Source organism: Dermacentor variabilis, chromosome 5, assembly GCF_050947875.1.
Source record: "Dermacentor variabilis isolate Ectoservices chromosome 5, ASM5094787v1, whole genome shotgun sequence".
Taxonomy (NCBI): domain Eukaryota; kingdom Metazoa; phylum Arthropoda; class Arachnida; order Ixodida; family Ixodidae; genus Dermacentor; species Dermacentor variabilis.
Window position 1 is genome coordinate 119,521,149 of NC_134572.1, and position 24,758 is coordinate 119,545,906.

A 24,758-nucleotide genomic window follows, 5' to 3' on the forward strand; every position below is an offset into this window, starting at 1 on the left:
GTGTTATGGAATTTTCTGTTCTTATTACATAGGCTGTAAGTTACCCATTAAGGTCCGTTTCTTTCTCTCTTGCAGCATTCCGAGTTCCGTGTATCAGCTTTTTTTTGCTTTTGTTTTCTTCTGTCACTTGGGATGTATATTTACATTTGTTGTTTGAAGAGGAGCACCACCTCTTGAGCAAGCATATCCTTATTTAGCGTTGCACGTCAACAAAAAGGGCATGATGGCGAAGAAGGTGGCGTTAAATAATGAATTGCACTGTCGGGAATCGACCAAGTAATGCGTGCACTCCTTGAGGGTCAGATCATCGAAGCCTAATGGTATTGCACACGGTTTGCCCCTGGGAGAGAGACACCACTTTGGAAAATCGAGTGCTGATGGCCTTGCACTCCGGATGGAATAGTTCCGGAATAGTTACCTGTCCGCCAATAGCAATACAGTTACTGCTCCTGCGGTAGGAGTTACCTTGCTCCGGCAATTCTTATAAAACACAATATTGGGCAGCCGTTGCTTCGTAGTGGAGAAGCACCCTTTTATGCCAGGACACTTTCGTGGGCACCGACTGAAACATTCAGCGTCACATAAAAGCTGGCTTGCTACCTTCTTAACGCCTGTGAGAGCGTCCTCATACGTTAAGTGAGAAATCGCTATTCGTATACGCTTGCTTTTGCATGCAGCACTTTCACCGCGTACACTCGCCTTCACCGGTTGCCTTTCGATGTCTTTATCTCGAGCGTAGCCTAACAGCATTCTCAATACAGGGATAGGCTCGAAATAGGCCCTGAATAGCTCTGGGTTCCTAACTTGAGTGGCGCCTAATTCACTATTTATAGAATTGGTTTGAAGGGCTTGGGAAGCGATTTGAAGGGCAATTTCGTAGATTGCTAGTTATCTATTTTTTTGTGGTTGGTGATATGGAATTCTGGAATGTTCAGCACGCAAAAAGGCTCTCTGTGTTCGCAAATCTTTTCGTGGATGCGCTGACAGTATCTTGTTCTTCTCCCTCCGCAAGGTGACTTTGTGAGCTGTTGCTTCCTAGAGCTGGCCGAGACGTAGTTTTACTGGGTAGTGGCATATTCTTATGGGAACAGTGGAAGAGCGCCGCGCGTAAGCATGACAGCTACGTTACACACTTCGGTTTTGTAACTACCTCAAATGCTGTGTTCACCACGATTAAATGAACTTCAGCGTTACGCAGTGGCGTAGCCCGTGAATGGAGAAGTAACGTGATGAAATGGCCTGAAAGAAAGAAAGAAAGGAAGGAAGGCAACGCAAAACAAAATGTTATGTAAAAAAGGATTCCTGAGTCTTTGACTTCAGTGTTTCGGATGGTGAAAGTGCCCCATACTAATTCCGGCATATCGAAATGTCCTGTTATGGTTTTAGTTCTCTCATTCACACAGCTGGGAAGGAAATTGTGAACTTGTATGAGATAATTATCAGGGGCAATGGGACGGTCGGTAGACACAACCCATCAGTACATTAACTACAATTATACACGGCATACTTTCTTGACCAGGGATGTTTTTTTGTATTCGAAACGGCTAAATTCGCTTGGCTGCGATGGCTACACCCCAACAACGGCCACCCCGGTATGCGCGAATAATTGCGTAGGATTAAAAACTATGCGAAAGTTGTGAATATCGGGGTTTAGCCACTTCTCTGTCGAAAACCCCGGATATTGCGCAGTATATCAGGGCCGTACATAATGTCTTATGCTTGTTGCCTTAAAATACCATAACGCGAATGGTTCCAGTTTTCACGCCTTAGAAGAGCTTGCTTTTAGAACACCTTAAGAGCAAGAAAATTTCACAGGCACGGCACTACATGCATGAAACTAATGAGTAATTATCAAGGGCAACTGTCACACTGTGGTTGCTAGGTTGGTGTTGTATTTTCTGTTCTGGCGTGGAACCGAGTTTGTGCGAATCAATTCAGGACAAAACGGCAAGAGCATTTTTTAAAGAATGAAAGAAATTCTCTTGTGTTACGTGCCAGAACTACGATATGATGACGAGCTCAGTGGCTATGGTGTTGGGCTGCTGAGCACGAGGTCGCGGGATCGAATCCCGGCCACGGCGGCCGCATTTCGATGGGGGCGAAATGCGAAAACACCCGTGTATTTAGATTTAGGAGCACTTTAAAAAACCCCAGGAGGTCGAAATTTCTGGAGTCCTCCACTACAGCATGCCTCATAATCAGAAAGTGGTTGTGGCATGTAAAACACCATAACACAATCTTTTTTTTAATATGATGACGATTCACGCCGTAGTGGGGGATACCTGATTAATTCTGGACAAATGAAGTTCTTTAACGTGCTAGAAAAGCATGGCACATAGGCGTTTCTGCATTTCGACGCCATCGAAATCCATCAGCCGTGGCTGGCATTCGATCCCGTGACCTGGTGCTTAGCAGCGCAAAGCCTTAGCCACTAAGCAACAACGGCGGGTAAGGGTGTACTGCCCCCGAAGCGACCACGTCACTCACGCCCGCCTAGACGACGAAGGGGCCGGCGTTGGCTAGTGACCGGCAAGAAGCTCCCTTCCAGCTGAAAGCAACAGTCGCATTCTGTGGGAGCGGCAACGACTCCCAAGACCAGGCTGCTGAAATTGCTGCACGCTGACCGTCATTGAGAACCCACTAATTTCTCCGAGGAACCAACGCCGATGACTTGCTTTGGAACAGCGTGGAGCCCTGTTTCCCGATCGCAACGTCACTGCATCGTAGGCGGGTTAGTAGGTTTGACATCAGAGGTGAACATCTAGCAAGGTGGTGCGATCATGGGCGGATCTGTGGACCGTGCGACCCCTTTGATTGGCCGGAACAAGGTAATCGAATTCCCTTGACTAGAGAATTAGGGAAAAGAACTGTTTTAACCCTTTAATGATGATGTATATGAATACCCCGAAAAACATTTTTTTCTATCTAAATATGCGAAACACATCAAGAAAAAGCAAAATCAACAATGTAGCCGAAACTTCTTCAGCAGTAGGAGGAAAACCCTAGGAAGGAAACTGGAAGTACGATTCACCCCAAGCCACCTAAGGCTTCGTTTTCAGTTTGTATAGACAGCTCTCATCGTATGGGAACACTGCAGGAACACTGTTTCCATACGGTAGGTGTACACTTCACTGGCTTTAGATCACACGTGTGACACCAGTGCAGTTAGATATGTTGCATCGGCCTACTTCCTCTCACCTTGCTTTGAAAAGACAGTGAGTCACGCGTCAAACTACTTGTTCTTCGTCCAGTGTTCCTGCTTATGCTTGCTGCTTGCCATTCAGTGTGGCCCAAGACATTCAACCAGAAACGTCGTACACAATACTTAAACACGGCAAGAAACAATTTTTTTCATATGTTGCCTGTCGGCAACACTCGCCTGTAAAGGGTTAAAACGATCTCTCGAGTGTGTCTGAGAGAGTGCTCTGACTAGAACCTGACTACTTGCTTCAACATGTAAATAAGCCTCTTCTTTTCACTCCTACGTATACTAAACCCTGTGCCTGGAGGGTTTCTGGCCTGAACGCTACACCGAGCCAAGACAGGTCGCACATGCACTTACCCTGTAAACGGAGGACAAACGCGATCTGCAAGTTTAGTGTCACGCTGGTGTCAGCCTTCGCCGCCGCTAGTGTCAAGTCGTCGCCCAATCGAGCGTCTCGCGTGTTCTGTCTCACGCACGTTCCCCGAAATGCTTAATTCTCGCGTTGTTATTGTGCTGCAGGCATTCGTAAATGTTGAGGTCTTCGCTGTTTACGGGGTGCTCCGACTTCAACGATAGCGTGACAATCCCCAACAACCTTGCAAACGCGCGGTTAGCCACACTGTATTGCACGGCGTCTGAACACCAGAGCCAAAAATGAATATAGGCACCACAGCAGAGAGAAAAAAAAACAAAAAAGGCACCACACGTGCAATTCAACAGCGCGCTGTGGTGTGAAGCAGTTACAGATTGGGAACAATGAATACGTTGTTGCGCCCAAAAAGGAAAAAAAGACTTGGGAAGGAAGAGTACGAAACGACAGATTGAGGGCTGATAAAAGCGAGACTCTTCCTTCCCAAGTCTTTTTTTTTCCTTTTTTTTGGTGCAACAATGTATTCATTAGATCCCAACCAACTCGCCCAGCAACAAGTTCTACTCAGATTGGGAACAGTTCGTGTGGGCCTTGTCTATCTTTATGCCGTTTGTGAAATGCTGTGAAGACGCGTCCATTGCCTTTTGATAGAGAAAAAAGACGTACACTGGTCCAGACGACTTTCAGCATTGATGCGTTAAATGCTCTGCTCCGCTACTTAGGACTTGTGAATTGTCGAACCAATACTGAAATTTGTAGCGCGTTGCATTGCCTTAATCTGCCAATTCTGCCAATTCTGCCCCAGATTTTTATCCTTTCTTTCCTTTTATCCCCTTTACCTATCTTTTCTAAATGTTTACTGCACACGACGCCGAGTCCACAACCATACAGATAAAACAAGTAAGAAATAGGGATATAGGGAAAACTAATAAAAAGATAACTATATTTAACCAATCTTGTCACCAAAATCAAGTCATCGTATATCTATCACTTTTAACGGACTTATTATTGTTTGCGCCTGCTGGCAAAACGTCCCGTGTTTCTGTGAGGCATCGTGCAACACACTACGTCACGCACAAGTGAAAGTACCCCAGCGAGTGATCACTCGAAAACGCGCCCCCGAAGGAGGGGATGTGCGGTAGTGAGAGACGGAGAGAAAGATAGATAAAAGACTTGCTTTGTGAATACTTCATGCGAAAGGAATTTGCATAATCGCTAGATGGATGGGCACTCCGGTGGCATTAAGCGTTTTAGTCGAACGGCATGTTTCGCTTTTCTCGTCCCAGAACTCCGGCGTCAACTCAACGTTAAGCCACGTAGCTGTAGCCGACCATTCATCATCCCTTCATCAGAGCTTACAAGCCGGGGAGGAACATTCGACAACGTGGACCACGGTTTCTTTCAGTAAGACGTTCTTTGCGTTGCTTTGTCTTTTTTTTGTGTGCTATCCGGCTACGATACAGCAGGCTTTGAGCCGAGAGCAGTTTTGCAGCGAAACGCGACATTCATTCATTATGTGCTGCGCAAGTTCCTGCTCTCAGCGGAAAGCTTGTTTCGAAAGCGGACCTTTGGGAAAGAACGCACGGGGATTGAGGGATGCTACATCCTGTACCAGTTTCATCGAGGGTCCTTCTGTGCAGTGAGCGATTATGCGCGGGTTACAATGAAAGGAGGAAGTTCAAAACGCTACGATAGATCGGAAATTTCGTTGTATTTGTTCGCGCACTTATGAAGCGAGTTTTCACATTTTGTTGGGGTCGATGGAGCGATGGCTCGAATGGTTCTTGCAGTTACGCGATTTTTTTTTTCACGGCTACTTCCAGGTCGCCAACAACGCCTTTGCATACGGAAAGGATAGACAACACCCGTGCTAACGTACAAAAAGCTGCGAAAAACATCCTATGATAAGGATGTCACCAAAGGGCTAAGAGGAAACTCCACCATGGGAGCGGTAATAATATTTTCATTTAAATGCATGCGGACTACAGAAATGTTGCCGCGAAGGAGCCGGTCAGCATACACGAGGTAAATGTTTTATTAAAACGAAGGAGAAGACGATGAAAAAAAAAACAGGGTATGCAGGAGTTCCTCCCCTTCTTACTTTATTTACAGCGACAGTGACAGGCTCTCACAGCGTCATTTTCTTAATACCAACTTCCTTGCGACGCGAATAATTTATGTATTCAGTCATGCGAATCGCATGACTTATATGAATACTGGCACTGGTGGGCACTTCTTTTTGCCATATGTAAAATGTGAGCTGATGGTAACGATGCCTCAACAGAAAAAAAGAGATCGACGCAGAAAACCCAATTTTGAGGTCTTAACGGCTGCCCAAGTTAAATGTCGCAATTTTGCGATTAGCGTCAGCAGATTTGCCACGCATCGCACGCGTTGTTTTGCCGTTTCCAAATTACTGATGATATTCGCAAAACACGCGCTTCCAGTTCGTGATAACCAACGCACTTTTGCAAGCGCTTCAAACTTGTTTCACGCCGACTGCATCCATTTATTATTACCAGGCGAGTTTCTAGTTTGACGTCACTCGATTGTCAGAATAACATTTGGCGTCGATTCGTCCGATGTTAAAGAATTTACAAAGGATCACTCAAACAGAACCCAAATATCACCGTTAAAAACGACGTAAATTTTGCAACGATGGGATCTTCACGGATAGTTTTGGGCATTCTAATATATACGTTCCCACTGATCACAAACAGCGCCAACGCTATTTCAGTTAAGAAGCAATTGCCCCTCTAAGGGGAGATGTGCCTTAATTAAGGCACTCCGTTAAAGTATGCGTAAGCTTTCCTTCCGTTAACGTATGCAACAACTATCATGTCTTGAGTTATACCCTTTGTATGTCGTATATATATAGCGGGCTCTTATAGTTTTGTAGCAAATGTTTTCAATGTTCGCTTCTCTTAAGAAAACTTGCAGCACTCGATGGATTGACCAAGCGAGACGCAAACGCTGCGTCTCCCTTTGTCTCGTCATCGTGCGCTTCAAGCTATTCATAATGAGTTAACTAGCCCGACAGTTTATTTTTGCGCCTTTCTTAGGACCACTTTTGAATCCGACTATTTTGGAGCCGCCCAATCCAACTGTACGTTTACAGATCTACCAGTATGTGCGCGCATATGATATGTTCCATGACCCCACGAAGCTACGTAGTTATCTTCAAATTATGCCCATAAACTACAAATAGCAGAGTAGAATCGCTATTAACCTCAGCAACGAAGTTGCACGTGAGGTGCGTACAACAAACATGAGAGGTTGATGATGATGACAGCTGGCATTCATCTGCCCCTTTAGCACGTAACAATACAAAAAATTCAAGCTGGACTTTGCATTCCACGAATTAGTCGCTACATCGCAGATTTCTGCTCAACGTGTTTTGTTAGAGGCGCAAGAAAAAGATAAATATGCGTACCTAATTAGGATATAGAGAGCAGCATGGTGGTCAGTTATGTGAACAGCGGTGAAAGCTATATGTCATTATGTCTATATCAAATGCTTCGTTAGTCCGCAATTTCGGATGTCTTAGTCAAAGATCCTCGTAAGCTGGTGGTCGGGAGTCCGCCAATGGTGCAGCAATCGTAGCGTACTCTTTACTAGTTCTGCGACTGTACTTCTATGACGTTACAAGTATCCCTTTCACTTATTTGTTATGGACCTTTTCTTTTTATTATCTACTAGCATATCTTTATTTTAACTACTACCATCCGTTTTGTAGCACACGAGCCCTGACTCTTGTACATAAACACGTATTCACACTTTAAGTTTGTTCTAAAAAAATGAAGCGCGATATCTTTTGAAAGTACTACGCTGCGTTGTTTCGTTTCCAGGTTCACCTGCATTTGTAACACTGGCTTAATTCAAACTTCAAAACTTGGGAATACTAGACGTATAGAGACCGGCTGCAGAAATATTACGCGTTGTTTACACATTGATAACCATGCGATTGCGCGTCAAAGGCGTTCGTCGCTGTTTGCTGTACAATTTTCTAGCACTGGTATTTAACATGTTTGTCCTACAATGGCACCATCTCACGTAGCAGGGTGGGTTGGCACGTATACACAAACGACAACCATCATCTCCCAACATGTCTAACGTCAACCGCAGTTGACGGCCTCTCCCACTTATTATGAATGCTTACAATTTTTCTTTCTCGTCACATTGCATAAACTTTTGCCGTGATCGCCTGCATTTACTTTCCCTTGGCACTCGTTCACTTACTCTGATAGACCACCTGTTATCGCATCAATGTGGGACAGAACTCTCTGTCTGAAGTTCTGAACCAGCCCTTGGCATCGGCATGCAAGAAGCTGGATGAAGGAGGCGCGCACAGCCCCTGTGACGCTTTCAATTTAATTTGTAATTTCTTCTAGACAGTCGCTGAATTTAGAGGTTTTAGCCCGTTTGCACCAACACCATGGCATTTGTCTTACTTGTACTTACCAGGATCCTGTATTTTCTTGCCTCAATCTTTCCTTTTAACGCCGTCCTTCTAAAACATTTGCAGACCCGATTCTTTCCCTATATCCAGAGTAGTTTTTAGCTGCCTACAAATACGCCTGCAGAATTTTGTAAATTTCATTAAAGCGGTTTCTCGCTCTCTGTTGTCGCATTGCAGGAGTTACCTGTCTCTATGTATTCTGCATAATCTAGGTTAAAATGTGGGCTACCTTGCTTCGATGTTTCTTCCAAGCTTCTATCTTCGCTTGTCATAATGTTTTGCATATCATTTTTCTTACATCGCTCGTTACGCGGCCCTTAGCTTCTTCTCAAGCTTCCCTGTTAAGAGGGAGCTTTAGCATGGTGCCAGTTCCGATTTTTCTATTCATATACATACATGTAAAATGCAGAGACACTGTCGAGACGGAAGCACTTCACTGATTTGAATGAAACTCGTTGCATCTTACAGCGAAAATCCCATGATAGCAACCATAGTAAGATGTCTTAGAATTTAAGAGCTCATACTTTTTAAAAAATATTGATGAAAATTGATAAAGTTAAAAATAATTGAAGCCCAGAGTTATCAACTTTGTAATTTTGCATCAGAGACAGGTAGCCCAATACTTTAATCTGCCTACCTTAAAGAATTTAGAACAGACAAATTTGACATATGAATTGGCAGCTCACATAGAATTGTTACAAGGCTTACGAGGATTTAGTAGAAGTTCTACTCACAAATTGTTGGTATACTTAAGAGTGGCGCTTAATGCGTCAACCTTGTCCGCTTTCCTATAGGTATAGGTGAAGTTTGTGAAATTGTGAACTCGTTCATTGCTAAGCACCCTGCGTCCCGTTGATCACCGTACTTCATTGCGCGTCTCTGGCCGAGATGGGTTGTTTCATCCTGCATCATTTTTAAGCGCATGTTAGGAGCAGTATCAAGCCTTCGTGGAGCAAACAAGTGCAGGTGGGCAGCCGTTTCATGAAGTCGTGACATCCATCGTTGTCGCCATGCTGTAGGAAAACATGTCGGCGATAGTTTGTGTCACTATTATCAAACGCCATTATCGAAATTAAAAGTCTACCACGGAGGTATTGCCTGTGCAGCCCATTGATTTTCACACAAGCTGTTTGCTTAATTTGACAATTATCATACACGGTTTCTCCACCATCATTTCCCTTTTCCTCAGGAAAATTACAGAATATGTGGGATGTCTGTAGACGTATGTGTTAAAATAAGTCTGTTACTATACTCCTTAATTACACATTGTCTTTTTGACTGCTGCATTTGGAGTTGAAAAGGAAACTTTTATCGTAATGTATAAAAACCGTATAGTGCGGTTAGCTTCATCATCATCATCATCAGCCTGGTTACGCCCACTGCAGGGCAAAGGCCTCTCCCATATTTCTCCAACAGCCCCGGTCATGTACTAATTGTGGCCATGCCGTCCCTGCAAACTTCTTAATCTCATCCGCCCACCTAACTTTCTGCCGCCCCCTGCTACGCTTCACTTCCCTTGGAATCCAGTCCGTAACCCTTAATGACCAACGGTTATCTTCCCTCCTCATTACATGTCCTGCCCATACCCATTTCTTTTTCTTGATTTCTTTTTCTCGTGGGATAAGCGGTTAGCTTATCCCACATATTTTTAAATTGTTTCAGTGATGACATGGATGTTATCCATCTTTGGATATTCCTTCGGTAAGCCAGTCACAAGCCAACACTTTCCCTGATTCTGTTGTAAATTGCGTTGGTGATTATCTTTTACAATACAATATCAAGATATCAAGCCTATGAATGATTAGTTCTCTAGCGGTGCCTTTCTTCTGTATTGATATTATATAGGGTTGCCCAGCTTATGTTATCCCAAGTAATGTTACCTAATGTTCAATGCGCGTAGTATGCGAAAGCATTACGATGATATTCAGATTCTTTCCTTCTACGTTCACCAAATCATTCTGCATCACTTGTGTCACATAAAATTGGCTCTGTGACAATGACAATGATATATTCTGCTTCCCCAATTGCACACCAGAATACATACATAGGCAATCAAGTAGCCATGTTGGAGCAGCCATATATGTTTCGGCAAACTTAGCATTCAAATGACGACACGACCTCGCACTAAACTTATATAACTGAGAAACAGTTTGGGTATAATTCGATCATCCGTTCCTTAACATATACAGCAAGAATTATATTTTGGGTTGAATTTATCGTTCACCTTCCACTTCCATCAGCGATTTCTGTAGTGCCTTAGATAATGTAATAAAATCATTATCATCTGAAAAGAAGAACGTGATATTTATGGGTAACATGAACCTAAATTTAAATGACACAACGTCCCTAAACTGCATGACATATTCCATTTGTTATCATAGGTTCGGGTATAAATGCCTAATTACTCTACCAACACGTTACTCGGCCGATGGTGGAAGCTCACTCGTTGATCACCCATTATCTAAACTTTTAGAATGCCCGAAGCAGTCATTCTTACGAGTGACATAAGACCATTATCCCATATTTCTCAAGATCTATTCTATTCCCTTTTCTCGCACCGTATTCTACTACAAACTTATTCTTGACAAAGAAGAATAATTTCGATGTCGTAACAAAGGTAGTCTGGTTCACAGCGAAGGAAACGAATGACCCTCAACAAGCTTTGTCGTGCTTTTTGTTTGTACTTTTACAAAACTTCCATTCCCACAAGAAAAAATGGAAGAAGGTGATAGCGTCACCGCAAAACCCGTGGCTTACTGATAGATTACTCAAATCAATGCAAAGACGTGAGAATATTTATTAGAAAAAACACAAAAACAGCTCTTTATTGTTAAGGTGATACCCCGCTAGAAGAAGTACTGCAACTATATCTGTGCACAGCTGAAAAGAGCAAAAACAAGCTACTTTGAACGAAATATATCGGAGTGTGGGAATAACTCTGCTAAAAAATGAAAAAAAAAACACAATAGTAAATTATTTCCTAAATAGAAACAGCAACCAAGAAACCGTAACTAGAATAAAGCACAATGGCAATGAATACTGAAACCCCCGTGACATTGTAGAAGCATTCAGTGACTCCTTTTTCTTGAACAACTCACCTTCGGACAAGTTTTTTGACGACCAATTGACGCGCCTCTGGCTTGCCTTTTACATGTTTCCCACTACACCCGATGAAGTGATCTCTGTAATTATTAATGTAAAAATCACAAGTGCCGGTCTCGACGATATTAGGCCATGCCATATAAAATTAGTTGCTTAACCGATATCTAATATCGTTGCGGATGTTATAAATTTAATATTTAAAACCGGGAGATTTCCTCCTGAATTCAAGAGCACCAAAGTTAGGCCAGGTTTTAAAAAGACATATCCTTATTTATTAACTAGCTACCGACCCATCTGCGTGCTGCCATTCTTCAATGAGAAACCAACTGAGAAACGCCTAAAAATTTTGTGAACAAAGTTAATATTTTTACGAGTTATCAGTTTCGTTTGCGATCAGGATATTCTACAGATCCTGCTCTAATATTTCTCACAGATTATCTAAATAAAGGTACTGGTGATGGCAGCTATGCTGGCTCTATTTTTGTTGACCTATCTAAAGCATTTGGCACTATAGATTAACAAATACTCTTTCTAAAACTAGAAGCAATGGGAATATCTGGTCCTGCCTTGCTTGTTATCCGCAGTTACCTCGATAGTAGAAACCACGTGGTGAGTGTTATCGGTACCTACTCAAAACAAAAAGCGACTAATAAAGGGGCACCACAAGGGTCCATTTTGCGCCCATTCTTGTTTTTAATTTATATATTTGACCTGCCTAATTTCATCACGCACTGTAATTGTTTGCTGTATTCTGACGATACTACAATACTTAACTCTGATAAAAGAATGAATAGCCTAGTAGATAAACTTAGTGCGGACCTTCTGAGCTCATTACACTGGTGTTAAACAAATTACAATTTAATCCAGCAAAAACTAAATTAATTAACTTTACGTCGCATCAACGATCATTAGTTCCTGTTCCTTCCCTCTGTATGCTACAGTACTCAATCCAGGCTAGCGACGACTGCATGTATTTCGGTGTGTCAGACTAGATAGAAACTTAAAATTCCATCACCACATTTATGACGTAAAGAGGGTGTCCTATGGAGTACGCATCCTCGCTCGAGCTCGTCCCTTTCTTTCGCGTTCTATTCTCTCATCATTGTACTATGCATTCATTCATTCCCATATCAATTACTGTATAATTACATGTGGTAATACAGTGCTCATCTTGCGCCACTGCAAATTGTCCAGAATAGAGCAATCACAATAATAACCTTTAGCTTATACCACACCAACGCCAAACAATTTTTCTAGCCAATAATATAATCAGTTTCCGACATAATTAAATATAATCTAGGTATCTGGTTATGTAAGCATATCAACAATCGATTCCTCTTTTCTTTCATCCCGTGTTCTTCACTAGATAAAACTAACAGTACAAGATTTGCTGTTAACAAGAACTTAATCTTACTCAAAGTCCGAACTAACTACGGCAAGCAAACTGTTCATTTCAGCGCGTTTTTTTTTTATGAAACTCGCTACCATTTCCTTTAAAATTAATAACGCTACACTCAGTTATTACAGAATTCAAAAAACTTTTTTTAACCAACCCAGTCCTACATAACATTGTTTTTGTACGTGCCACATACTGTATGCATTCTCGTTTCCATTGGTAAATAACAGTTTTTTTTTATTTATTCAATACTGCCGGCCGCCTTTTGGTAGCCAGGGCAGGAGTGGGTACATGACGCTTTTCATATTAATGGTCCATCAAGAACGCTTTTCATATTAATGGTCCATCATAACTACATCATGCTTATTAATCACGTATAAAACTGTTTAAACATGCCTATTTTTTCAGCTTGTTCATATTTCCTATGTTGCTTAATTGTTTTAATTCGTGTTCTATTGTTCCTATCCTTAATGCCTTTTTTAACTTGTTTATCTAGTTTTGTACTTTTTACTGTCATTGCTATAACTGAGTTTACTTTTCCATTTGTGTATACCATGTACAGAGAGCCCCAATTCAGTCTCCGACTCCAGGACCTCCTCCTGTATCTTGCATTTTGTAATAACTTTTGTTTAATTCTGAAATTCTGAAACAATTTTAAAAACTACAGCGTACTGTCGTAAGGCCTCTGACGACTCAACGACATGTCTCATAATTGTATCGTGTACTGCGTTATTTAACCATTTTTTTTCGCTGAACATCTTGGTTAAAGTTAGCTGGAACACACGGTATAAGCACTGCCAGGTCTCTGGTACACTTGAAGTCATAAGGCCTAAAGTAACCCAAGCTATCCTAGAAAGTACAATACCGCCTCCGTCTTTTATCACTCGACTGCTATGAACCTGACCGGATTCCTCGCATGAGTTCAATTCTTGACGTCAGTAACCTGCGATCACTGCCCTTTATCCTACACAATGCGGCGACAGGCACAGAGTAAAAGTCGATTATCTCAGTTCCGAGAGCTCTACCAATACATATGCTCTGCTATTTCTTAAGTACATGGTCTAGATCTTAATTGCCTCTCCTCCAACCAGTCTTTTCTATACCTTTAACATCGAAGCTAGCTTTGAGTAAAGTGTAATAAACCGAACTTCGCTTCGTGTTTGCTAATTAATGGCCTTTTCGAAGAACTGTTACAATTTCTTATATCGTGGCTGGATGTTGTAGATTAGTTAGGTATACAAACTTTAGTTAACGCACGTCATTTAAGTTTATTTTATATATTTGGTGAAAACTGTACAATTTATCAATCTTTCCAACCACGTCTTTAAGGATTTGAAATTCTACTCTTTATTGTTTGTTATCTATAGTGGCTGTGTGGCATGGGTTGTTCCATTTAGAACAATGGGACGAAGCGGGCTAATTGGTAGCTGGAGCTCGCAGTCATGTTTGCAGAGCGAACTTAGTACACGCACACAGAAAGCAATAAGTAGACTGAACGAACATTGGATCGCAGCGCTTGACGAATTTACTAGTTTCGTACTGTGTGTGTGCATTAGGCTCGCGCTGCAAACAGTAATGCAAAGTCAATGTCCTAACATAACTTGAACTATAACAAGGAAAAATTCATAACACACCAGACAAGTTACACGTAAAGCACACGCAAACATAAGGGACCAAACGAAAGCTTTACACAGAAACAAGGAGCAAGGAAATTTCATTTTACGCCTTGTCCACTGTTCGCTGGGAGTCTACGAAACGGAGCCCCGCGCATATTGCTGGCGCTTACCTTCACTCCTCTCGCCGTGCGCGTTCTGTCCTCCATTTGCATGTATATTATCCTTTCCGTTCTCCATTCTTCGAGCCCATGGTCCACTTGTGGCCAAAATCTTCTGTGTTTCTTTTGGCCTTTATCATTCGGTACACTGCACATCCACCTCCATTTAAGAGCAATTTATAGGCAGTTAATCTATACTTTACTGACAGGTGCACAGCTCCTCTTGTGGACCTGCCAATGTGGTCCCCGGTGTACTCGAACATTGCTCGTGCATGAGCAGCATGTAGAACCACCTGATGACCGTCTGTTACATGAGGCAATGCATGATACTGTTTTAAGCATCGCAACCACACAGAATAACTAGTGCAGAGAATGCGAATTCAGGTGTTCACATAGATCTATAGGGCTCAAGAGGATCAACGCCGTTCCTAGAGTGACTATAGTTCAATAACAGCCCGCTGCACAGACTGCTATACAAGGCCGAAACAGCTAAAGAACAGATAGGTTGCGGCAAAATGCTTGATCGGCTGGTAAACTGGATGACTAACTACTTTGAACGCCGTAAGAATCAACAGCTTGAATGTACAACACATTAGCGGCAAGCCACAAGTTACATGCATGGCACCTCATAAAGCTGAATCAAACTGCATAGTTGGGCCGTGTATCAGTGAACTCGTTAAGGTGGCCGGTAAATGCGCAAGCGCTACAACACTTTGGAGGAAAGCTGTATATGCAGGCACAGGAGCTATGAAGAGATTGAAGGGCCTCCATCGAATTCATTGGCTGCATATGAACAATTTTCTTCTTCAACAGTTCCTGAAAATTTTTCTGATTATCTTTAGAATACAATATAAAATAAACATGTTGTATTGTCTCTTTTTCTGGATTTATTAAGGCATTTGACACTATAGACCGTAAGTTGTTATTTGAAACAGCTCATTTGGTTTCCGTGGTCATTTCAAAAAGCTTTTGTCAAATATTTTACAAACATGTTTCAGTGTGTTATGCTTGATAATACGTACGGAGGATTGAAGAATTTACTTTCGGTGTGCCTCAAGGACCTACACTCGGCCCACTGCTTTTTAAAGTTCATGTTTGTGATTTGGGTTTATTGCCGATGAATTCAAACATCTTTCAATACACTGACGACGCAGCGCTCGCACTTGAACCCCCTCAATATTGCAGAGGCGTTCAAACGTTTCAGACAGATATAACTAAAGTAGTTGACTGGTTTTCACAAAAATGTATATATTTTTAAACCTTCACAGTACAAAACTGCCATGTTTAAAAAAACCCATAATATAGTTACTTTAACCGAACCACTGTATCTACACTCCTCTTGCTGTTACCCGTGTGATTGCGAAGCCATGCAAACAGAGCGAACAGTTCAATATTTGGGTCTCCACTTTGACCAAGACCTCAGTTAAAAGGATTAACTTAAAAGGGTTAACTTAAAAGCGCTTGCCCTGCACTTTTCTGTGCCCCTTTATCCTGCTTCGCACTGCACCACTTAACTCTTAACCTCCAAGTGTTTGCCCCGTATGTTAGCACAGGTAGAATGTAACGATTGTACACTTTTCTTTTCAGTGACAGCGGCAATCTTGCTGACTGGGAGCTTACCACTGTCACTGAAAAAAAAATCACAATCATTACACTATACTGGTGCTAACATATGGGGCAGACACTTGGAGGTTAACCAAGAGTGTTAAGTGGTGCAGCAGGACAAAGGGGCACAGGAAAGACGAGGGCAAGCGTTTTTAGGTTAACCCCTTTAAGTTAACAAAGAAGCTCGAGAACAAGTTAAGGGCCGCGGAAAGAGCGATGGAACAAAGAATGTTATGCGTAACATTAAAAGAGAGGAAGAGAGAGGGGAGGATCACAGAGCAAACGGGCATAGCCGATATTCTAGTTGACATTAAGAGAAAATGAAGCTGGGCAGGCCATGTAATTCGTACAGGGCAGATAACCGGCCAATATACACCCCACCGAAAGTAAGTGAAGCTTCTTACATTCCCCTGTGATAAACTTTCTAAGTAATCTGCTTGGTAACAAAAGGCTTAGTTACGTTACATGAAACATCGAATGCTGTTATCAACTGGATTTCATCTACACTGACAAGCTCGTAAACGCGAAACAACAAAAACGGGGTTGTACCTGGTACACCATAACAATGACAGTAATGAAACAAAGTGCCAGTAGTTCACAAGTTGTACGTAGAAGACTGTAGTGTTCGTTAAAGGAGCTATGTGCAGTACTACAGCACTACAAATCCTTTCAAGAGAATCGAAACTCGGTATGGTATGGTATGAAGAACTTTATTTAGGTCCTGAGGGATCAGTCTGGGACTGATGCGGGCCGCTCCCACGTCGGTACAGAGAGGCCGAGCCCCTCTGCCATCACACGGGCCCTCTGGACAGCCCTGAGTTGGTCCGCCAGCACTTCACTGTGCAGCATTCGCTGCCACCACTGTTCACCTCGAGAACCATCACCGGCCAACGCCAAGCAGCGCCGCAGCATGTGTTGTAATCGAAACTCGGTGAAATTGATCAAATAATTTTTGTTGCCTAAATCGAGGCACCGAATTTGTTGGCTTCCTAAGCGAGACATGCTTGTTTAATGACTTGAAAATATTGTGCATAAGTGATCTAATCAATTCGTTTTCGCAGGAAGAGAATCGTCTGTACGACGATCGCGGTTCATCTTCACTAGAATAATTTGGAGGAGTTTCCGCTTGCATCAGTCATTTTTCCTTTTGACTGCTAGAACTTTTGTTGTCCTTCTAGTGTTTGAACGGAATGAGTATTCGCCAATTTGAAATAGTTAATTGTCTAATCGAACACGAATTGAACATCAAAGGCTGTTCGATTTGTATTGAAATTTTGAATGGTCACATATTCCTAACTATTGTCAACCGTCCAACGCATCCGGCGCTCTTTGTTTTGTTCGTTAACTGAAAGGGCTGTTGTGATGAAATGGTTTCGTTACAATTTGGTAAGCTATGAGAAAATTTGAAATGCAAGATTTCCATAATCTGTCAAAAACACGTGACAGCTGAAACATAAAAAACTAAAAGCGTCAGAATAACAACCATATCCACCACTTACGAACTATGAGGATATCAGGTGATACTAGGATAGAATAGATGTTGAAAATAGAAACGATGAGTGATCTTCCGACTTCGGAGAAGAAATAAAGTGCCCCACATTGCTACTTCAAAAAAGAGCAGAAAATATGTGTTGGTTGAATTTCCCTAATAATCTTTCTTGGGTTCCTGTTTTAATTAAATGTATGTTTTATTACTATAAGTATAACGGAAAACAGTTTAATGCATTGTACGCCGCTATGTGATCCACATATTGTGAGCAGGAGAACTTCCTGTTACTAGGATATACTGCGAAAAATAACTGCTATCGCGGAACACCACCCAGCTTTATGTGTATATGCACCAGAAAGTCAAATTAAATGGTTAGCATTTGCAGACCCATAGCAATGTGGGAATCTGAGCGAAGCTTTCATAGCTCTTTTCAAAGAACGCTGTTCTAATTTAACGACGATATGCGAGTATAAACAACACGAGCAAGTTGGACACATTTTCACAGAGAAATTGCCTAGATGAAAAGTGTGGCACTCGAACATGTGCACCCCCATATGACGACGAAGGATTGGCGAGGACGGCATCGCGACGATGGAAGGACAACGACGGTGTGACGACAATTGAGCCCCATAGCAGCATGACGACCCCGGCATGAAGAGAATCGGATGACCAAGTTGGAATGCCACGGAGGAACAAAGGCCGTGGCATTATGATGACCATATATCCATGGATGCATGGTGACTGTAGAATGACTACGCAACGACAACGGAACGACAAAGGCGATATGACGGCGATGGCATGACGAATATGAGATGATACTATTGAAATGGTGGCGATGGTATGACGACGATGGTGTGAAGACGTTGTCACGATGGTGATGGCAGGCGACAATCGGATGACGAAGATGGATTGACAACGATAGAACAACCACGACTGCGTTATGACGACGGTAATACCGTGAATGCATGACAACGATGATGGCGGAATGACGATGATGGACAGACAACAGCACGATTACGGCTGCGTGATGGCAACGGCTAGGGGACGATGGACTGACGGCGACGAGGTAAAGCTGACGTAGCCGGTGATGGCGGCGTCGTGAGGACCAAGAGACGGCTAAATAGCAAAGACCTGCGGAACAATGACGATGCCTTGAAAAAGTAGGAACGGTCACAACGGAATAAAGGCGATGAAATCACAACAACTGAAGGACGACGGTCTATTTTTGTTCGAGCTCACGTCCACGCCTACGTACATCACCTGCCACTCTCGACTCCCACTAGATCTGGTGCTGCAAAATTGTGCAAGAAAGCACCTTCGTATCCACAATAAATTTTGGCAGCATGCTACACTACTGTAACACGTGAAGGCGAAAGCCTGCTGCACACTTGGTAATTCACTGTCTCGCATCGTCGCGTTGCTGCTTCGGCTTGTTTTCGAGTTTAAGCTGCGGCTTCTCGCGCTCGTGTAGCAGGATCAGACTCGCGCCAAGGACGTTTCTCTTCGACTTTATGTTGCATCCTTTCAGCAGGGGATTGAAACGTATGCTGTTCAGTGTGTGTATGGGTGATTTCAATGAATGTGTGGACTGTTCGCTTCACTTTGCTGATTGCTTGTAGCCTCAGCTTTACGGGGGTATGAGTCATGGCATTTTTGCTTGCTTATGGGGGTATGAGCCATTGCTTACCGGGGTATGATAACTGGCAGAGTTATTCTAAGTAAACTCGGGCTGAATCCCGTTATGAATTCAGCAGGAAGAACAACATTACTCGGTGCGGTCAAAAGCCGTTTGGTTATAAAACCATTACCCAAGAACATGCTCTCTGGGAGACACGACAAGAGGCGGTCTGCCAGAGCCAAGGCCCTTCAGGAAAGGTACCAAAACAACCAGCACACCGCTTATGTCAATGCAGCAAAGCAAAATCGCCAAACTTACGTAGTGAGCGTCGTGACCGGAGAGGGAAGTATCCTCAACGCCGCGACCATAAAAACAGCGTCCACCGTGGAAGCGGAAGAGACTGCCATTGCTTTGGCCATCATGAATCCCTCCGTGCAAACTATCATAAGCGACTCCAAAAGGGCAATAGTCAACTTTTCGAGAGGCAGCATAGGCGTATGTGCAGCGCGAGTCCTACGGGACTTTAATAATGAAAACACTGTTGAACTCGTATGGGTCCCTGCCCATTCGGGGAATCAAGGGAATGAGGAGGCGCACTGGGTAGCCCGAGGTCTAATCAACCGGGAGATGTGCCCCTCAGACTCGGATCCCATGGATGAGGCACCGACGACATACCAGGAAATAACAAACTATTACAAGCAAAAAAGGCGAATTTACCCGCCTCCAAACGCAAGCCTCACGCGAGCGCAAGCCTCGATCCTGCGTCGAATCCAAACTAAATCGTTCCCCAACCCACATTGGCTATCCATAAATACCAACGGGCAATGGAACCCAATATGTCAAAATTGCACAAATCAAACATTGGCTACCCAAAATCACGTGGGAAGAGCTGCTCAGAACGCCGGAAGAAAAAGTACAAAAAGCCCTCGTTGTCTGGGCCGAAAGGGTCGCTCCTCGTGAGGGACCATTCTAGGACTCGGGCCTGCCAGGTCATAACTGAGCAGAGTGTCAATAAAGTTGTTACCACCACCCACCCACTGAGAAGGTCACGTGTTTTTTTGTACCATTGGACCCGAGGACGCGTTTTTTTTCAAAGCTATAGGGGTTATGAGTCACTTAAGGCTGTCGCCTTAATATCTGCCGAGATACAGACCGGCCCAGGAGCCAGGAGAAACCCAGGAAAGTAGGCGAAGAAAGTTACGCTTAAAATGTGCATAAGTTCTGGTATTGTCAACGATGAGAACTTAGGCAACTACTGCTCTCAATGTCTTAGTTATATCGTGAGACCAACGACAGACGCGACGGCTATTTAGCACCGTGCCACGGAGTGACCCTGCGGAATTTTCGAGGGTAGCTGCATGTGCACATAAGCATGCTCTTGTCCGAACCTTATCGGCTAGGCTGTTCAGGTTTCACAGGACAACGCCTTGTTGATTGTAACCTTGTGGTGCTCGAAAATGTGGATGCCATACGTGAAAAAGAAGGCATGAAAATAAGGGGGTTAGTACCTCGGCATGTAGGACTACGCCATGGCAACTAATGATTGATAGCGCTGGAATGAAAGTGGCCTGTTTTCTGTTGTAGCTCAAGCTCGCACTATGTTCGGGACTGGCACATAGCGCAAGACAGCGGCCAGCAGCCACAAGGAGGCTGGAAATGACAAAGAAAACATTGGAATGATCAGAACGGCCGACAGCCCTGCTTGCGGCAACTGCGGCTGCGAGGAGACGATCAAGCACCTCCTTAACGACTGTCACGACTGTCTCCATTACAGTGTGACAAAACAAGTGCTCGCAACAGCACTTGAGGAGCTAGGCAATCGCCCCTTCACGGAGGAAAAAGTCCCAGTTGCTCGCAACAGCACTTCAGAAGCTAGACGATCGCACCTTCGCGGAGGAAAAAGTCTCAGTACGTTTGTCTGGATGGGTTTCAGAACTTAAAAATTCTGCTCCTATACGCTGGAATGTGTGAATTTTGCAGACCGACTGGCTAGAGCTGTAGTGAGTTGCACCGCGGCAATGTGTGAACTTTGCACCTCCCTCCTCAATTTATTATTCCTTTATTCCTTCTGTCCTCTTTTATTATGTTTACCACTTTTCATGAAAAAAATCGGAGCACTCAACTCCGAGGCCACAACACTAGAGGTGAAATAGTTAAGAAATGCCATTCAAATAAAGTAATGTCGAGATAAGGAACACAAATACAACGATAATGTTCGTGAACCCTAAACAACTCACTAAAATCAAGCCTTGCTCTAATAGATCATTTTCAGTGGACTCATTACTTGTTGCTCGAGCTGCCAGAACGTCCCTTGTCCTTGTGAGGCATCGTGCCGCGCACTATATCAAGCGCCAGTGATAGCACCCGAGAAAGTGATCATTCGAAAACTGGGCCCCAAGGGAGGGGATGTATGAGAGTGAGAGATGGAGAGAAAAAATAGATAATAAAAAGAATTGCTGCGTGAATATTTCATGCAAGTGGAATTTGCATAATCGCTAGATGGATGGGCACTCTGGTGGCATTATGCGTTTCAGTCAACAGCATGCTTCGGTTTTCTCGTTACGCAACTCCTGCGTCAACTCAACGCTACGCTCAGTCGCTGTAGCCGCCCATTCATCGTCCCTTCATCAGAGCTTACAAGAAAATTCAACAGTGTGGGCCACAGTTTCTTTCAGTAGGACATTGTTTGTTTTGTTTTCTATATTGTGGTAAGCGGCTGCGAATCAGTAGGCTTGAACTGAGAGGAGTCTTACAGCGAAAAGCGATATGCATTCATTCTTTGTTGCGCAAGCTTCTGCCCTCAGAGAAAAGCTAGTTTCGAAATCAGAACTTTGGGAAAGAATTCACGTGGAATTGAGCGATGTGATATGCTGCAACCGTTTCACCGAGAGCCCTTCTGCGCAACGAGCTATCATGCGCGGGTAACAATGAGGGGAGGAAACGAAATACCCTATGATAGATTGGGAATTTCGTTATATTTGTTCACGTTCTTATGAAGCGAGTGCTGGCATGTTCTTGGGGTAGAAAGAGCGATGGTTCAGAACGTTTTTGAAGTGACGCGATTCTTCTTTCACGGACAAAGTAAGGTCGCCAACGATCCTTTTGCATACGGAAAGAATAGACAGCCCCTCTCTATGCTAATACATGAAAAGTTAAAAAAAAACAACATAATTTGACAAGGATGTCCCCAAATAGAAATGAGGAAGCTCCACCTTGGAACCAACTACAATATTCCTATAACTACACGCGGACGACAAAAATGATGTCTTGAAGCAGCCGCGTAATACACACGAATGAAAGGTGTTGTGTTGAAAAGAATGAGATGAAGAAGAGGAATAAAAAAACGGAATACTCAGTAATTGTTTCATTTTTACTTTATTTAAAGCGTCAGTGATAGGCTCTTACAGTGGTCGCCACTGTCTCTTGAAAAAACGGCTCCTTTGCGATGCGCACAACGTCATTGAGGTCATGGCCTCCGAAGTACGTGCGCAGACGTCACCATGCTCAGGGTTCGTGTGATGGACCATACCATGGACTTTCTTACTACAATGAATGGAGGGAACTCCGTTGCTGCAATCCTTAAGCTGCCGTGAAAATGATGGGTAGTACACTGACTTACTTAATCTTTGTTCTTGTTGCATCATTTGTTGCAATTTTTGCGCAATATTTCTTTATTCTCGATCTCCAATCATAGATTTCAAAGCCCATGAATGATCTTTGCAAATTGCTGCCTTTATAACGCCATGTTTGGTTAGAAACTATCTATTTGCAAATCGACAAAGCTTAGGCAAATCCATCTGCTGCTCATAATGTCATGGCCGGATGAACCAGATTGGATTATGTGGTGCAGCGTGCCAAAACGACGATTTCATCAAACCGAGTTTCGGGCTCATAAATGGTGTGGAAATTACATGTCGCATTTTGGTGATTACTGTCAGTACAATTGTGACGCATAAAACGAGTTCTTAACGCTTTTCAATTTATGACTGACAACGCAGTCATAACCAACGCAGTCTCGCAGGCGCTTCAAGTATGTTTTATATATTATTATTATATAATAATAATATAAGAAAGTATATATTATTACACATCCAAGTTTCTCGTTTAACATGGCTTTATCTTCCGAGTATAATTTAGTAGCGAATAGTTAAAAGTTCAATAATCGACAAATGGTCATCGAAGCAGAACCTGTGTATAACACAAAACCTGTGTATAAGTAACGCGGTCTTTCTTATGTATTGATAATATATAAGCATTCTACCAAGTCTCTCATACACGTGAAGTCATGAGGCTAAATGTGTCACAACTTTTCCAGAAAGTACGATGTCCCCTCCGTCTTTTATCAGTCAACTGCTACTCTATCTTCTGCGCGGGTTCTTCTCGTGAATTCAATTCTTGACGTCGCTCAGTTGTAATAACTGTCTTTTACCCTGTCTAATACCCGCACATTTTACGCAATGCGGTGATCGGCACAGAGCAAAATTCTATTATTTCTTTTTCATGAACTATGTCAATATATCTCCTGTACTCTTTTTTGAACAGATGATTTAGATCCCAGTTCCCTGTCCTCCATCCTGCCTTATCCATACTTTGGCATGGCTCGAGTTTAGCCTTTCTGATTCGCAATTTAACTCTCCGAGTTATCCTTCATCCTGATTAACGTTGAAGCGTGGATAAATATACAACCTTCTATTTATACATCTTATTTAGCTTCATGTTATTTCTTTGGTGAATAGTCTAGGATTTTTCAATGCTTCCAGTTATGTGTTTAAGTATTTGAATTTCTACTCCTTATTGCGTCTATTTCTCTCACCCACTTTCTTAACGTAGCATCAACTATACCAGGAAATAACTGACGCAAACGCACAGAAGACGTCACACATGAGGCACAAATATGAAACCAAAAGAAAGCTCTCGCAAAAATAAGTAGAGAAGAAATTGCGCTGTATATCTTGTCCGTTGCCGATCGGGAGTCTACGAAACGGAGTCTCGCCCATATTGCTGCTTCTTTCCTTCACTCAACCCTCGCTGCACGCATCCTGTCCTCCATTTGCATGTATATTATCTTTTCTGTGCGCCGTTCTTCGAGCCCGCAGCCCACTTATGACCACGAGCTTCTGTTTTTCTCTCGGCCTTTATCATTGTGTATTCTGCCCATCCGCCTCCCTTTAGGAACAATTTATAGGCAGTAAAGCTATGCTTAATTGACACGTGCACATCTCCTTTTGGGCAGCTGTAAATGTGGCCCTCTATATACTCGAACGTAGCTCTAACATGAGCAGCATGCAGAACCACCTATATATACTCGAACGTAGCTCCAACATGAGCAGCGTGTAAAACCACCTAAGGACCACTGGTTACATGAGGCAACGAATAATGCTGTTTTAAGCATCGCAACCATACAGAATAACTAGCGTAGAGAATGCGAATTCAGGTGTTCGCATAGATCTATAGGGCTCAAGAGGATCAACGTCGTTCCTAGAGTGACTAGGTTCCAAACAGCCCGTTGCACTGACTGCTATGGATTGCTATGGAAGGGCGAAACAGCTAAAAAAACAGATAAATTTGAAGACTTAGGCCTGATAAGCTGGTAGACTGGACGAATAACTGGTGTCACAGCTGGAATGTACAAGACACCAGCTGCAAGTCACATGTTACATGTATGGCAACTCTATCGTAAAGCTGAACCAAACTGAAATGTTAGGCCGGTCACCAATGAACTTATAAAGCTGACCTGCCG

The 24,758-nt window shown here is 43.1% G+C and overlaps 1 protein-coding gene across 1 annotated transcript in view; it reads left to right on the top strand.

Moving 5' to 3' along the window:
• The window catches only part of LOC142581958 (uncharacterized), a 53,736-nt gene that overhangs the window by 5,432 nt on the left and 23,546 nt on the right, over positions 1-24,758 (top strand). Inside the window, exon 2 of the mRNA XM_075691392.1 lies at positions 4,862-4,979. Within this exon, the coding sequence (XP_075547507.1) occupies positions 4,862-4,979 (118 nt within the window). The remainder of the gene's footprint in view (positions 1-4,861; positions 4,980-24,758) is intronic.